The 15370-nt window shown below is 45.5% G+C and overlaps 3 protein-coding genes across 3 annotated transcripts; 1 reads left to right on the top strand and 2 right to left on the bottom strand.

Annotated features, from left to right (window-relative positions):
- The first annotated feature begins 7861 nt into the window (after window positions 1-7861).
- Window positions 7862-14379, top strand: ZSWIM1 (zinc finger SWIM-type containing 1). The gene has a single exon (XM_074211224.1). The coding sequence runs from the start codon at window positions 8403-8405 to the stop codon at window positions 9786-9788; it is 1386 nt and encodes a 461-aa protein (XP_074067325.1). The 5' UTR covers window positions 7862-8402; the 3' UTR covers window positions 9789-14379.
- On the bottom strand, window positions 10660-12586 carry SPATA25 (spermatogenesis associated 25). The gene is made up of 2 exons (XM_074211226.1): window positions 11726-12586; window positions 10660-11327 (listed from the first exon to the last, which is right to left on the bottom strand). The coding sequence occupies exons 1-2, from the start codon at window positions 11778-11780 to the stop codon at window positions 10684-10686; spliced, it is 699 nt and encodes a 232-aa protein (XP_074067327.1). The 5' UTR covers window positions 11781-12586; the 3' UTR covers window positions 10660-10683.
- Window positions 12681-15291, bottom strand: NEURL2 (neuralized E3 ubiquitin protein ligase 2). The gene is given in 3 exon segments (XM_074211225.1): window positions 12681-12985; window positions 14383-15133; window positions 15136-15291. Coding segments are annotated over 3 exon segments (927 nt in total). The 5' UTR covers window positions 15196-15291; the 3' UTR covers window positions 12681-12869.
- Window positions 15292-15370: the final 79 nt, after the last annotated feature.

Genomic DNA, 15370 nt, shown 5'->3' with positions numbered 1-15370 from the left:
ATTTGAACCCAGGTACTCCTGACTCCAGGGCCCGAGCTTTATCCACTTTGCCACCTATCTGCACCCAAGATTCACTTTTTAAGAAGATTTTGAGTTCCAAATTTTGTTCTGAAGGAGAAAGTGAGGCTAGTGATTTAGCAAAGCCTCCCCCACCCCCACTCAAATCCAATTAATGCCTTTGTCATAGCATCACCTCCCTGATGTGGTCTTTTTCGAAATGATCTCTTAGGGATCACAAAGTGTAGGGGCATAGCTCTAAACTTCTCAGTTCACAACTCTCCTAACTCTGCATTATTGTCCCAATTAGAAAAAGGAATTAGAACAAAAAGGAAACTTACAACAGAACATTAAACATAGAAAGAACTTGAGCAAACATTGAAATGGAAAGAACTTTAAACACAGAATTCTTAAGAAATAAAAGAAACCTTAGAAATAGTCTTTATCAAGACTCCTCATACGGCAAATGAGGAGGCTAAAGCTTTATTTACCTCTTAATATTTCCATTGGTCTTATTTCATTCCTTATTTTTCTTACCCTTCTTGTTGTTTTTGGCATATTACCACTTCTCTCCTGACTTCTATGGCCCTGCTCTAAATTCTACCTGACTGTAACTCAGTTTCTTTTGCTGGATTATCAGCCTATTGTTGTCATATGCCTTGTCTGTCTGTGCTAGCCTAAGAAGGGGGACTTCTTAGTTTTCCTAACTAACATTCTTTTGCCCTCTTTGGCCTCCTACAACTGTTCAGCAATTGTTCTGCCTGTATTTGGGAACTCTCAGGCTTTTCTGGATACACATAACTACTGTCCTGCAACAATTAAACCCAAAGGCAAAATCTCTATGGATAATAACTTACTTGAACTCATTCCTGAATGATTAACATGTCCTCCCCCTCTACACCATTCCCTTCCCATTGATTCATAACTCCAAACTGCCAATGTTCAAATTCCTTTCTCCATTCTCCTCTTACTTCTTATCCTCATACCCTTTAATCCAACCCTTTCTTTCCCTCTTAATACTTTTTAATTCTAAATTTATTTTCCCAATTATATGTAAAGATAGTTTTCAACATTCCTTATTTTGTAGTTTTCCTCTCTCCCGCCCTTCCCTTCCCCCCACATTAGGATCACAAATGATCTGATATAGGTTATATTGTATAATCATGTTAAATATATTTCTATATTAGTCATGCTGTGAAAGGAGAATCAGAACAAAAGCAAAAAAAAAAAAACACAAGAAAGAAAAACAAAAAAATTTTTTTAAAGTGAGACTAGTATACTTTGATCTGCATTCAGACTCCCTAGTTCTTTCTCTGGATGATGATAGCATTTTCCATTAGAAATCTTTTAAATTGTCTTAGATCACTGAATTGTTGAAAAGAGCTAAGTCTACCACGGCAAATCATCACACAATGTTGCTGTGCACAATGTTCTCATTTGACTCAGCATTAGTCATGTCTTTCCATGTTTTTCTGTAGTCAGCCTGCTCGTAATTTTTTTTTTCACTTTTATTATTGCCTTGCACTATTTCTTTTTTTTCCCTTAGGTATTTTCCAATTGCATGCAAAGACAGTTTTTAACAGCCATCTTCTTGCAAGTGTTTGAGTTCCACATTTTTCTACCATTCTCCCTTCCCCATGGCAGCAAACAATTTGATATAGGTTCTACATGCAAAATCACATTTAAAATATTTCTATATTAGTCAAGCTGTGAAAAAAATGAGAAGCAAGGAGGAAAAAAACCACAAGAAAAAACATAAGTTTTAAAATGTGAACATTGTATGATTTGTTCAGCTTTCAGAATACATAGATTTTTTTTTTCTCTGAATGTAGATAGCGTTTTTCTTAACAGGTTTCTCTAAATTGTCCTTGATTACTGAACTGTTAAGAAGAGTTGAATTGATCATGGTTGATCTCACAATGTTGTTAGTGTGTATAATGTTCTTCTGGTTCTGCTCATTTCCCTAAACATCAAATCATGCAAGTTTTTCAATGCTTTTCTAAAATCAGACTAAACATTTCTTATAGAACAATAAGATATTCCCCAACTGATAGATATCCTCTCAATTTCTAATTCTTGCCACTACAAAAAGAGCTGCACTGATTTTTTTAAATACATGTTTGTCTTTCCCCCATTTTATGATCTCTTTATTTTATTTATTGCTGGATCAGAGTTTGCACAGTTTTATAGCCATTTGAGCAGAATTCTAAATTGCTCTCCAGAATGGTTGGATTAGTTCACAACAGTGCATTAGTGTCCCAGTTTTCCCACATCTCCAACATTTATCATTTTTCTTTTTTTTTCATTTTAGCCAATCTGATAGGTGTAAAGTAGTACCATGGTTTTTTTAAATTTACATTTTTCTAATTAATAGTAATTTAGAGCATTTTTTATATGACTATAGATAACTTTAATTTCTTCATCTGAAACTACTTCTTCATATCCTTTGACCATTAGCAATTGGGGAATGATTTGTATTCTTATAAATTTGACTCAGATTGAGAATAAGGCCTTTATAAGAGACACTTAAAAATTTTGTAAAATTTTGTTTCCCAGATTTTTGGTTCCTTCTAATCTTTATTGCTTTGGTTTTATTGGTACAAAACCTTCTTAATTTAAGTTAATCAAATTATCTATTTTTAAAAATTTAAATTTAAATTTAAATTTAAATTTAAAAATTTAAAAATGCTATCTCTAGTTTGCCATTTACATTTTTTGGGGTTTTTGTTTGTTTTTGCAAGGTAATGTGGTTAAGTGACTTGCCCAGGGTGATTTGAACTCAGGTCCTGGGGGGGGGGCATGCTCCATCCACACCTAGCTGCCCCACTCTATAGCTAGTTTGATCATAAAATTATTCCCTTCTCCATTGATCTGAAAGGTAGACTATTCCTTGCTTTCATAATTTGTTATGGTATCACCTTGTATGTCTAAAACATGCCAATTTTTGATGTTATCTTAATATAGGGTGTGACTTTGGTCTATGTCTAGTTTCTACCATGTTATTTTCCAACAGTTTTTCAAATAGTAGATTCTTATTCCAGAAATGGTGTCTTTGAGTTTATCAAACAATAGATCATTTTAGTTTACTACTGTATCTTGTGAACCTAACCTATTCCACTGATCTACCACTCTATTTCTTTTTTTTTTTTTTTTGGTTTTTGTGGGGAAATGGGGCCTGATAGCCCGTATCTGAGGCCTGATAGCCAATATCAAATAACTGTCTAATATAGTTTTTAGATCTGATATGGTTAGGCCATCTTCCTTTGCATTTTTTTCATTAATTCTTCTGGTATTCTTGACCTTTTGTTCTTCCAGATAAATTTTGTTATTTTTTCCAAGCTCTATAAAATAATTATTTGGTAGTTTGATTATGTTGGCACTGAATATATTAATTTATGTAGAATTGTCATTTTTATTATATTAACTGAGTCTACCTGTGAGCAACTGACATTTTTTTTCAGTTGTTTAGATCTAATTTTATTTGTGTGAAAAATGTTTTATAGTTGTATTCATATAGCTCCTGAGTTGCCTTGGCAGGTAGACTCCCAGATGTTTTATATGGTTTACAATTATTTTGAATGGAATTTCTCTATCTCTTGTTGCTCCTCCCTCCCAACATCTCTTGGAATCCCCTTCCACTGTGCTCTGGAATCCTTGTTCCACAGGATAGACTAACTTTCATTCTCAATCTTTTCCCTTCTTGATCCCTCAATCTTTTTGCATTTACCTGGTTCCCTCCTGATGCTCTGGCTAGTATTTCCAGCACTGGCCGAATTTTCAATCAGACCCCCCAGTTCACTTGTCTAGGTGTGGATAATTTGTCTCTGTGATTACTTCCAAGCTCTCTACTATTATCCCTCAGTACCCTTTCTCTCCTGGAGGCTCATTAAATACATATTTATTACTCAATCAATATTTTTGTGTCCATTGTCCACCAACTAGAATGATCTTCTTCACTTGAATGTCTGTCTATCCTGCCCCACCTCTCCTAAATTCCTGCTTTCCTACAAAGGAACTTTATATAAATCAATATTCTCTTAAAAAATTATAATCTCCTAGTTTCGGAATTTTCTCATCTCCTTTCTACCCTTCTTCAGTTATACACCAAGGTGAGGCAGCTAGATCTGGAATCAAGATGACCTCAGTTCAGATCTAGCCTTAAACACCAGCTGTGTGATCCTGGGTGAGTCACTTACCCTCTGTCTGCTTCAGCTTCCTCAACAGTAAAATGGCAATCATAATTGCTTCTACTTCTCAAGGTTGTAAGGAACAAATGAATTAATTTAGTAAAACACTTAGAGCAGGACCTGCACATGGTTGTTCAGTAGTTTCAGTTGGACTCGGTGACACCATTTGGGATTTTCTTGGCAAAGATCCTGGAGTGGTTTGTCATGTCCTTCTCCTACTCATTTTACAGTGACTTGCCTGGTCATACAGCTAGTAAGTGATTGAGGCCAAATTTGAACTCAGATCTCCCTGACTTCAGGATTGCTTTTACATCCAGGTACTTAATAAAAACTTGTTTTCTCCTTCTAAGTCCCTTTATACCCTTGATCTTGCCATCATCCACATATGTTCTGCTTCCATGTTTATGAATCTTGAAATTCCCTTAATCTGATTACAGTCATTTCACTTCTACCTTTGTCTTGTAACCCTAAATCCTATTCTGTTCTCCCTGAAATCTCTAATTCCTGTCCCTCCACTCCTCAGTTCTTTGCCAGTTCTTTGCCCTCCACTGGCACAGTCATCTCTCCTCCCCATCTTCAACCCTTGATGAGCCAGTTCAACCCCAGATTTTCTTACTCTCTTATATTACCAATCTTGTCCTAGACTGTCTAGCCTGGATTTGATACAAATGCAAAAGTTCAAAAGATAGATTCTTGGAATAACCAAATTATTATAGTTAGAAAATAATAAAATGAGGTCAGTGATGCTCTTGGAAACCAAATACACCCCTGGAGAACATCCTATGTTAATTACCCTCAAAAAAGTAGGTGTTCCCAACAGGTAGAAATCATCTCTGTTTAAGAATTAATGAAAAAATATATATTATAATGAGAGGTGGGGCTTATACCAATGAGCAAATCACTCTAGAACCCAGACTACACTTCATCTGGCAATCTAGACTTCCCAGACTACTTATTGTTGTGGATTAGATTCTCTTTACCCTTTAATCATAACTAAGTTTTCCCAGTTGGGTAAGATCCTCTCCAAGACCAAAGAAAATGTCAGCCTTGTCCTTCACAAGGCTTTGAATGAGGAAATAGTAAGAGGGGGAAAAAAAAACCCTGGATTTATACCTGCCCCCCCCCCCCCCACTACCACCACCATATTAGTAATTGGTTATAAATTATCACTTCTCTCAGCCTCTACTGCCTTCATGTGCTACTGAAGCTGGCGAAAACCATGAAGCTGTGCTGACTGAATCTACTACAAATTTGTGCTATATATTTTCAATTAAGTCCTCCTGCAGCAATCTTTTTATATCTTTCTAATCTATTCATTTTTACTGCAATGATTTTTCTTTGTCTTTTTTTTGCAAGGCAAATGGGGTTAAGTGGCTTGCCCAAGGCCATACAGCTAGGTAATTATTAAGTGTCTGAGGCAGGATTTGAACTCAGGTACTCTTGACTCCAGGGATGGTGCTCTATCCACTGTGCCACCTACCCCCCCCCCAAACTATTACTTTTAAGGGTAAATGCTCACACAGAAAATTTAACAATCAACTCTCTCTAGCAGGTATGAGTTGGCTCCAACATGTCTCATATTCTCCCAGTCGCTTTACAGGCTCTCAACCTGTTCTCCTTGCTTCTTTAACCTCTCTGTCCCATTTCAAACTACTTATCAAGTCCTATCATTTCTACTTTCTTAGCATCTCTTGTAGGTGCTCCCTTCTCCCTTCTTGATACTGTTGTAGATCCTCATCATTTCAGGTCTGTATTCCCTGCATTGTCTCTCTCCAACCTCAAATGAGGTCAGTCATGCTTTTTGTTTTTTTCAGTTATTCTTCCCCTTCTTTCACACAGTCTCTGCCTTACTTAGTCCAGGCCTTTCCTCTTCACTTCTCATTTGGACTGTCATGGTAACTTTCTAAATGGCTTTCCTGCCTTCAGTTAATCAACAAATGCTTGTTGACTGACTGCAGTCTTTCTCCAGTCTGTTCTCTGTTCTCTGACTGTGAGGTCAAGAAGGCATGGCTGAAACAATTAAACAACTACAACTATATGTGTATTATGTGGAATCCGGATTCTCCAGCTAGAAAAATCACGGCACACTAACCTTATAAGATGCAAACAAACACTTTCTTGGAAGCACTCAGGTATACTTCCCTTCTCTTCAGACCATCAAGTTTGACCAACTGTCGTAAGGGTCGGCAGAAAAAACGAAGGGGAATGGGTTGTGGTTTTTTAAATGCTGCTTCAGCGGCTTTTCCTGCTCTCTCTCTCATGTAAAATTAGGAACTGCCCTGCCTCTTGCAAGAACCAAGTTAAAGGGGTGGCGGGGTGGCTAGGTGGCGAAGCGGATAAAGCACCAGCCCTGGATTCAGGAGTACCTGGGTTCAAATCCAGTCTCAGACAATAATTACCTAGCTGTGTGGCCTTGGCAAGACATTTAACCCCGGTTGCCTTGCAAAAAGAACCGAGTTAAATTTTAACTCTTTGCTACCACTTTGAGAGGACTCTTGAGTAATCATTTGGGGGTTAGGGTTTAAATCCCCCACACACTTTCTAATTGACCTTCCTTCCTTCCTTCGGTTAATCCACAAATAATGTTTGTTAACTGACTGCAGTCTTTCTGCAGTCTATTCTCTGAGTAACTTCCAAAGAGAAGAGTCCTAAAGCAGCTCTAAAACAATGTCACTCCCTTACTCAAAAATGAATGATTTCTACTTGCCTTTGGGATACAAATAGGAACTCCTCAACCTGGAATTTAGCATTAAAGATTTAGAGATGGCCATCTAGTCTTTCAAGATGAAAAGCTAGGGCTTAGAGGAGTTAAGGTCATCTAACTTTCTGAGATGTTTCCTACTGTGGAGTCCATTTCATTAGACTTAGCTTTCTCTAAGGCCTTTCCAGGCTTACTTCATATCAGTCCTTCCCCTTGGATCACTTTCTATCCCATTTTTATTCCCAGGATATACCATGCCCTCTCCTGCCTCCTGGCCTTTATAACACCAGACACTCCATTTTGGATTTCACTTCTTCCTGGTTTCAACTGGTAGAATCTTTGTCTTCAGAGTTCTGGTGCTAACTCCAGCAGGAGACATTTCCCATTCTCCCCTTGTTCTTCCTTTTGAAACTGCTTTTATTTTGTATTTGAAATTTTGTATTATTTATATATTTATATGATTGGCTCCCTTTTGAAATTCCTTTTATTTTTGTATTCTAAATTTTGTACTTATATAAATATTAGATAGATATGATTTATATTTGATCACTTTATTTTAAAAGTAACTTACACTTTTTATTCATTTTGTATTCTTTTTGCACATACCTACTTTGAGTAGTTTTTAATGCCCAGTGGCCCCAGCAGCGTAGTTTTATTGTGGGCATCCCCAGGGCCCAGCACAAGGCCTCGTGCCTAGCAGGGCCTGGATGTTGGACTCGAAGCCCCTTCCGGGGCCCACATCACCCGCGGGTCGGTTGGCCCAGCAGACCGGAAGCTCCCAGGGAGCCCGCTCGGTTATTCCCGCCCTTGCGCATCCGGGGCTCTAGGCCCGGAGTGCAATCATCCGTGTCGGCATTCCCCGCACTTCCCCGCGACTTATGGCCAGGTACCCAAAGAGGAGGCATCTCGCCGACATAGAGCTTTTACTTTTCTAGGGCCTCGGTTGGCTTGTCTTAGGTCAGGGTGCTTCCATAGTAACGCACCCTTCCTTCCGGTCCGCCGGGTCCTCGATGCCCCGCCCCCCAACCTTTGACCGCAGCCTCTCCCCGCCCCTTCCGCTTTTGTCCCTTCCTCGAGGCCGGGCCTCCGGTGGCGCTGGTTACCAGGGCCGCCCTGCCGCCCGCCGGCCGGTGCTCCGCGCGTGGTGAGGGCCGCCGTTCCTGGGGCTGCGGCGGGCGGCTCGCCTGCTGACTGGAGGGCGCGGAAGGCTCTCCGCGCGCGGGCGGTGTCCTGCGGGGCATCCCGGGAAAACGGGCGGACGCGGCAACCGGTAAGCGGGGCGTGAGGCCGCGCGGGCCCCGCTGCCCCTCCCCCCCGGAAGTGAGGCCGCGCGGGCCCTCCCGGCGCGTCCCGGATGCCGGTGGGGCGTCCCCAGCCCTCCCCCCGCCCGCGCTGCACAGCCCCGCCCCCGCGGGGCCCCCTGGGGGGGCGTGACCCGCCCCTGCCCTGAGCCCTCACCCCGCACTGCACTGCGCAGGCGCCTCGGGGAACACGCGGGCTGAGCGCAGGCTTTCCACATGGCCCTCACCGCCCTGAAGGAGCTGCAGGCCGGGGGCCAGGCCTCCTTGCTGGCCTTTGAGATGGGCCGGAACTCCCAGATGGCCTCCCTGAGCTACCAGTCCCCTCATATGCGCCAGGTCTTCCGGAGATTCCCCGAAGTGCTGTTCATAAACCGCACGCACAATCCCCGAGGCAAAATACTGTACACCTTCCTGGTGGATGGCCCCAGGGTGCAGCCTGAGAACCGCCTGACCAGGATGGTGTATTTCTCCATCCCAGTCAAGGAGAATACTGAGGAGTTGGTTCAGCTTCTCCATACGTTCAAGAAGTTTAACCCTGAGTGGGAGAGAATTTGCACCATCCTAGTGGATCCTTATTTCTCCCTGCTGCCTGTCCTAGCTATGGAATTTCCATCTGCAGAGATACTTCTGTCTGCCTTTCACGTATGTAAGTTTTTTCAGGGAAAGTTCCACCGACTTGCCCTGGAGCACTCAGTGAAGAAGCTGCTTCTCACCACCCTGAAGAACACTATGTGTTCAGCCACAGCCAGTAACCTGAAGAAAATGCACACTCTCCTTAGTGACTCCGTGCCCCTGGACCTGCAGGCTGACCTTCACCTGAGCTGGCTGCTAGATGACCGGATCTGGCTGGCACACAGGTGGAGGAGCAAGGCCGAGAGCATCTGCTACTTTCAGGATCTCGAGATCACAACCCGAATCTTAAGCCGATTCTTTGGTATCGAGTTGTCTTTGGAAAGGAGTATCCTTTCCCTGCTAGGGTATTTGAAGCAGAATGTGGAGAAGGATGGGGTCTCCAACCCAGAGCTGAGCATCCCAGCCAACTGTACCCCACCAGAGCCTTCTGCAGAAATGACCAAGCCCCAAGAGGTGGAAGCCTGCGTCCAACATTCCTTGCAAACCATTTGTGCTGAACCTGCTGCCCAGCTCTGCTTGGGAGAGTTTGCTGTGGTCCAGAGATCTGTACAGCTAATTGGCTCAAGCACAGACAAGGTGAACGTCCAGATCTTAGAGGACATTCATGAAGTACATCCTCAAGACCCAGGCAGCTGTACCTGTCGCTTCAGCCAAACATTTGGCCTGCCCTGCCGCCATATCCTGACTGTCCTTAGCTCCCGCCAGCAAGTGCTGCAACCTGAAATGCTGCCTGAACAGTGGAAATCTGGTGGCTGTGGGACACCCCCAGAAAGTGTAGCGAGCCTGACCAATATCCTGGGCAGTAGGTGGAATGGAGCCCTAGAGAAGGAGCTGGTGGTAGCTTTCCTCACTGGGGAGGTGAGGCGGCTTTTACTTCAGTGTAGCCGACAAGAGTTTGAGCGACGCTACAATACCCTCCGTGAGCTGGCAGATAGCTGGATTGGACCTTATTTCCAAGTTCAAGTCTAGGTTCTCTTCCTTTTTCCCTGTTGGATGTGTTCTGCTCTATAACCCAACTACCTGTCCTTCCCTAACTCTCCTAAAGGGAATGATTACTGCCTAGGACAGTGGTATAGCCTTTAAGCCTCAGTTTTCTCTGCCATTAAATGGGGATATCTATCCTACTACCTGCCTCACAAGATTGTTGTGAGGAAAGCATTTTTCTAAAGTATATAGTTCTACAGAAGTGATTTGGTTTTTTTTACCTAGTGGGGAAAAGGGAAGGAGTAATGTACTCCACCACATTCCAACTTGCTTTGCAAACTCTTTGTACTCCCTTTCTATCAGTTGACCTAAGATGGTTAAAGATTTGAGACCAAAGGAGAGGTCAAGTCCCTTTGCCCAGCCAACTGATTTCATACCTGTGATCAATCAGTTGATCTAAGCATTTTTGCAGCCTAGGTGGGGACCTTTCTCTAGCATATATGCTCTATGTCACATTGCTTTACTTGGTCTTATGATTAATTAAACCTGAATTTTGCTTATGTCAGTGCTGCTTATTTAGAATTAGATTTCTACTATCCTATCCCCTGCCCACTACCAGCAGGGGAAATTTGGATTGTTTAAAAGCTATAGCAAAGAGAGTATATTGATTGATTGCTGCTACCATAGCAATAGGGGAAAATACCCCTTCGCCTCCCCAATCAATTTTTGTAATTTTAGGTTATTGCCTTGTTCTCTGGTCAAACCCATTTCCCTATTAAAGTAAATAAGCTTCCCAGCACTTGGCAGTATTGAAGCACTGGTGTGTAGATATATACTCCCCCCCAGACAGTTCCATCCCCTGCAGAAATGGGTCCCCCACCTAGCTGCCCAATAACCATACAGAGAAGCCACCCAATGAGTCTAGTGCAATTTCATCTGGCTACAAGCAGGAACCAGGACCCTGACTCCTTCTGGGTCCCACCATTGGGGCCTGGCCAAGCACCATGTGAGATTGGGCCTGACCCCACCTCCCCTCAGTAACCCCCTCAGGTTCTGGATGGGCCATCATGAAGGCCTGGGCTGCCCGGATCATGTCCTCTTCCCTCAGGCCTGGGACAGGCACAGTGGGGATGCCAGCAATCATCATAGCCAATGTGAGGATGCAGATGTCAGGCTGGGAACCAGGCTCTTTGCCTCCTGCCTCTTTGGGCACTAGCAGGGCCCCTGGAGATAGCCCACAGAGCAGCAATGGCCCATGCCCCCCAAGGCCTCCCATCTGCCCTCCAGCCAACTGAGGGACCCTGCCCCGTGGGCAACCATCCTCCCAGCCCAGGTTCTCAAGCTGCCTCACATGAGGAAACTTTCTGCAGTATCTGCCATGATACTCTTTCCGCCGAAGCGGCTCCCAGCCAGCCCCCCCTGGGCAGATCCCAGGCTCTGGTGTAGGTAGAGAATGACCCCAGGACTGGGGAACTGCCTGACGCTCAGCTTTCTGGCTCAGTGGACCTGGCCCTCCAGGGGCCACCACCACTGGCTCCATGGGACCATAGAGGCTGAGAGAGGAGCTTGGAGGGCCTGCCCCACCTGCAGAGACAGGAATGAGACAGAAAATGATTTACAACCCTTCTGATCAAACAAAGGGGAAGTTCAGGTCAGGGAACAATTTGAACATTTATGTGTTCTAAAATTAGAAGGGTCTTTAGAAAGCATCTAGGTCACACCCTCATTTTTCAGATAAGGAAATCTAAAGACATTAAAAAAATTGCATTAGGGAACATGTATAAGTAACAGAGCTAGAACTCAGGTATTGTGACTCTACATTTCTACTATCTAAGTGCCACCTTGCCTTTATCTTTGGGGAGAGCAGCTTTGAGGCTACAATTTCCCAGGAGAAATAACTACTTTCTGGGGCACAGTCTACAAAACATAGCATGCCAGGGTCAGCTGTTTCTCTAATCCAACCTAAGAAATCAATGTCTCACCTTGGCCAGGAGTAAGGAGACCCGAATGAGCTCTCTGTGTCATGAAGTAGGACATGGCTACCACAGGGGCCCCAGGTTGTGAGGAAACAGTAGGACAATTCCTTCATGTCTTACCCCACTCACCCTTCTAGAACCTACCTCACAACCCTAGCCTATGTTAGCTGGAATCCACCTCATAACCCTGGCTTGTCCATTCTAGAACCAGTGTATCTTTGTGCTCAACCAGGGCAAAGGAACATTGAAAGTGCTGGGCTGTGTCATGGAAAGAGGAGAATTTGGGGAGTCAAACTGACATTGGTTCAGATCATGTTCTCTTCTCCTTACCTGTGTGACCCTGGGAAAGTGTCCTCACAGCCAAAGAGTCCTTATTTTTAAAATAAGAGACCAGATTTCTAGCATCCTTCTCAACTCTAAGGCTTCTGATCCTTTGACTAAGAATCTACTGACCTGGGTTCTAGACCTGGTCCTTCTACTAAGGAAGTATGCAGTGTGACCTTGAGCTTCTTCTTTAGAGGTCTGTCTCATCTTAAAACAAAGGCTGGGAAACTTCTGCCAGAGGACTAAATTAGATAGTTATATTTTGGTACAGACCATGTGAGCTAAGAATGACTTACATTTTTAAAAATGTAAAAAACCATTCTTAGATCGGGAGTGAACCGAAAAAAAGTTGACTGGTTGTGCAGTGTGTATTAGATTATATTTCCAGTCCTAGAATGTCTAGTAGACCCCACCACCCCAAAAACCCCTTAAAGATGGGAAATCTGGATTCTTTTCCTGTTTTATAACATAGATAACTCCCAAATCATTTTGATTCCCTACCTCTTGATTTTCCCATCTGTGAAATGAGCACAATTCCTTTGCCTTACTTCATAAATGTTTTGATAATCAAAATATGTGAAAATTTGGAAAAATGACATGGAAGATCACAAATTCTGTACTAAGAAGCATCAAAATGTTAAATCATCATTCCTTTTATTATAATTTATCTGGGGGGTATGAGGCACTCATTCCCTAATAGGACTAGTTCCTTCAAAGATCTGATCTTGAGTAAGGGCACTTGGGAGAATGCTGAGGTTGTAGAATCAGGCACAAAGGAGTTTTACTGCTTTAAGCACCTAGAGCTGCTGGTTTGGAGGTAGTGACCTCACTCATACTTGCAGAAATCCTTGAGCCCTGTGGGCAGGTGGAGCCCATCTATGGCAAGCCGGTGTGTCACACTTCTCTGAATGACAATTCTGCACAGGGTCTGAAGGGAAGGCACTGTGGAGAAACAAAGAGGGATTATAGATCAGAAAGAGTGATTTTAGGCCAAGCCAAAGCTGGCCTCCACTTGAATTGGAGATCATCAGGTGTAATCTGGAGAAAGTGAATCTAAACTAGGAATTGGGAGACCTGAGTTTAAGTCTCAGCTCTGCCACGAATTCACTTGTTTCCTAGGATGAATCACTTCACTGTTTTGGCCCTTCTTTCTCCATAAAACTGGAATACCTTCCCATCTGCATCCATCTCAACTCACTCTCTCACTTCAGTCTCTGGAGTCTTTATTCACTGCACACTTCATTCCTAAAAGAGCTTCTCCTTAGAAATACTCCCCATCTATCTCAGGTGTCATCTACACAAAGCCTTCTTTGATCTCCCTAATTGGAAGTAATTTCTTCCTGGGAGCTCCAATTGCATTGGTGGTCTTTTACGTGGAATAACCACAACAATAACAATAATAATTTTCTTAGCTATTGAGAGGAATGAAACTGTCCTCTATTAGACTTTGAAAAGACTGGTCCTGCCCTCCTGCAAAACTCGTAAAAAAAAAGTTATCATCCTGAGGCAAGATAGATAGTAGAAAGAGGATTCTTTTTTTTTTCCCCTTGAATTTTGCAAGACAATGGGGTTAAATAACTTGCCTAAGGTCTAGGGTGAGAGGCCCAGATTCAAAGTCCGGTCCTGATTCCAAAGTCAGGGCTCTATCTATTGTGCTAACTAGCTGCCCCTCCCTGAAAGCCCAAGGATTGTATCATTTTTTTTTTTCATCTTTTCCTCATATGAAATACTTGTCCATTAAAGTCAATCTGTGATATCTGATCGTGGCCTGAAGGTGACCAAGGGCTACACCAAGCAGAGCCACGGTTGTAAACAGCAATGGACTTCATGAGTACTCTATTGTGGCAATGACAATTCTTATAGTACAGGATCCCATAGCATTTTTGTCTTTCTAGAGGCCATTCTATGAATTAGGGAATAAAAGTATTTTAACTGCTTGTTTTTCTAGCCCTTTTCATGTTTAGAAAGTATCCCCACAATCTTCGATTACAATGGACATCCATTTTACAGATGAGGAAACAAGCTTAGCTAAGTTTTGCTACTTATTCGGGCTGCCATTGTTGGTCCTAGTCTTCCAATTAGCACTAAAAGCACACTGATGAGTGCGGTATCGCGGGGCCTTTAGACACAGGTCCTGCATCCCATTAGCTATGTGGTGAGGGCTATCTGAAGGCCTCTGGGGGCCTGCAGACGGAGGAGCGGCTGGGGACCTCTAGGGCGCCCTTTTCAGCTCTGCCTCCTACAGCCCCCACTCCACCAACGAGAAAGGGGGGGGCTCAGAATGGGTTGGGCTGTTGGAGCTCCACTGGGGTCTCTGCGGCGCCGAAGCCTCAACCTACAGCCGTACTCCAGCTGGACCAGGCGCACGCTCTTGGTGGACGCGAAGACGTCCACCACGGCGTAGAGGGGCTGGGCGGCGGGCAGCCCGCGCGCGCTGGGGCCCATGTCCTCCCCGTTGATGAGGATGTGCATGTCGGCCGTGCCGTCCGGCCGCGGGCAGAAGAGGACCCCGAGCCGGCTGCGGCGCGCCGTGGGCGGCAGCACGTTGAGCTCGTAGAGCTGGTCCAGCAGGTGGCTGTAGCGGCCGGGCCGGCTGCGGCCCACCAGGCGGTCGCGGGGGATCCTCAGCTGCTCGATGTGCAGGTAGGGCTCCTCCGGCAGGCCCGGGGGGCGGCCCGGCGGCTCCTCCGGGCCGCCCTCGGCCGCCACGCGGTTGTGGTGGCGCGTGATGGCGAACACCCAGGTCCGGCCCAGGCTGACCAGGTCGGGCAGCGAGTACTCGGGCACGGGGGCCAGGCTGCCGGGGTCCAGCGCGGTCAGGCCCAGGCGCAGGTGGCCGCACCAGCCCAGCTCCTTCTCCTCGATCTCCACCAGGAAGACCTGACCGGGCGCCAGCGGCTCGCGGCTGAAGCACAGGCCGTTCGCGAAGCTCTCCACGCGCGTGGCCCGCGTCCCCGAGGCGTCCACGCGGATGTTGGCCCCGTGGACCTCGTGGAAACGGGTCGGGGGCGGCTCCCGGCGCGGCGGCCCTCCGGCCGGGCCCGGGGCGGGTGCCGGGGCCGCGGCCATCTGCCGGCGTCTGGCGGGGGGTGGAGGCGGGCGCCAGGGGCTATTTTGGGCCCCGGGACCAGGCGCGGGCCGGAGCGGGCCATGGCAGCTCCCGAGGGTCTTCCCGCGGGGGCGGGGCCGGGGCCGGCCGGGGGTCCTAGCGCCGCCGCCTCCGCGCCGACCCGGCCCGGGCGGGCAGGTGGGGGCGGGGGCGCGGCCCGGCAGGGAGGGGCGGCCCGGGGCCGCCCGGCGCCCGCGAGCGCGGGAGGGGCGCGAGCC

This window comes from Macrotis lagotis, chromosome 1 (assembly GCF_037893015.1).
Source record: "Macrotis lagotis isolate mMagLag1 chromosome 1, bilby.v1.9.chrom.fasta, whole genome shotgun sequence".
Classification (NCBI taxonomy): domain Eukaryota; kingdom Metazoa; phylum Chordata; class Mammalia; order Peramelemorphia; family Peramelidae; genus Macrotis; species Macrotis lagotis.
The sequence above is the reverse complement of the archived record's forward strand: the minus strand, read 5'-3'. Positions and strand labels throughout refer to the sequence as shown.

Bases quoted from the DNA above. Each gene is read 5' to 3' on its own strand.
- SPATA25 (XM_074211226.1), bottom strand. From the start codon at position 11,780: ATGTCCTACTTCATGACACAGAGAGCTCATTCGGGTCTCCTTACTCCT. The intron at 11,328-11,725 runs GTGAGACATTGA...CTGTCTCTGCAG, and splicing joins TCTCCTTACTCCTGGCCAAG to GTGGGGCAGGCCCTCCAAGC.
- ZSWIM1 (XM_074211224.1), top strand. From the start codon at position 8,403: ATGGCCCTCACCGCCCTGAAGGAGCTGCAGGCCGGGGGCCAGGCCTCC.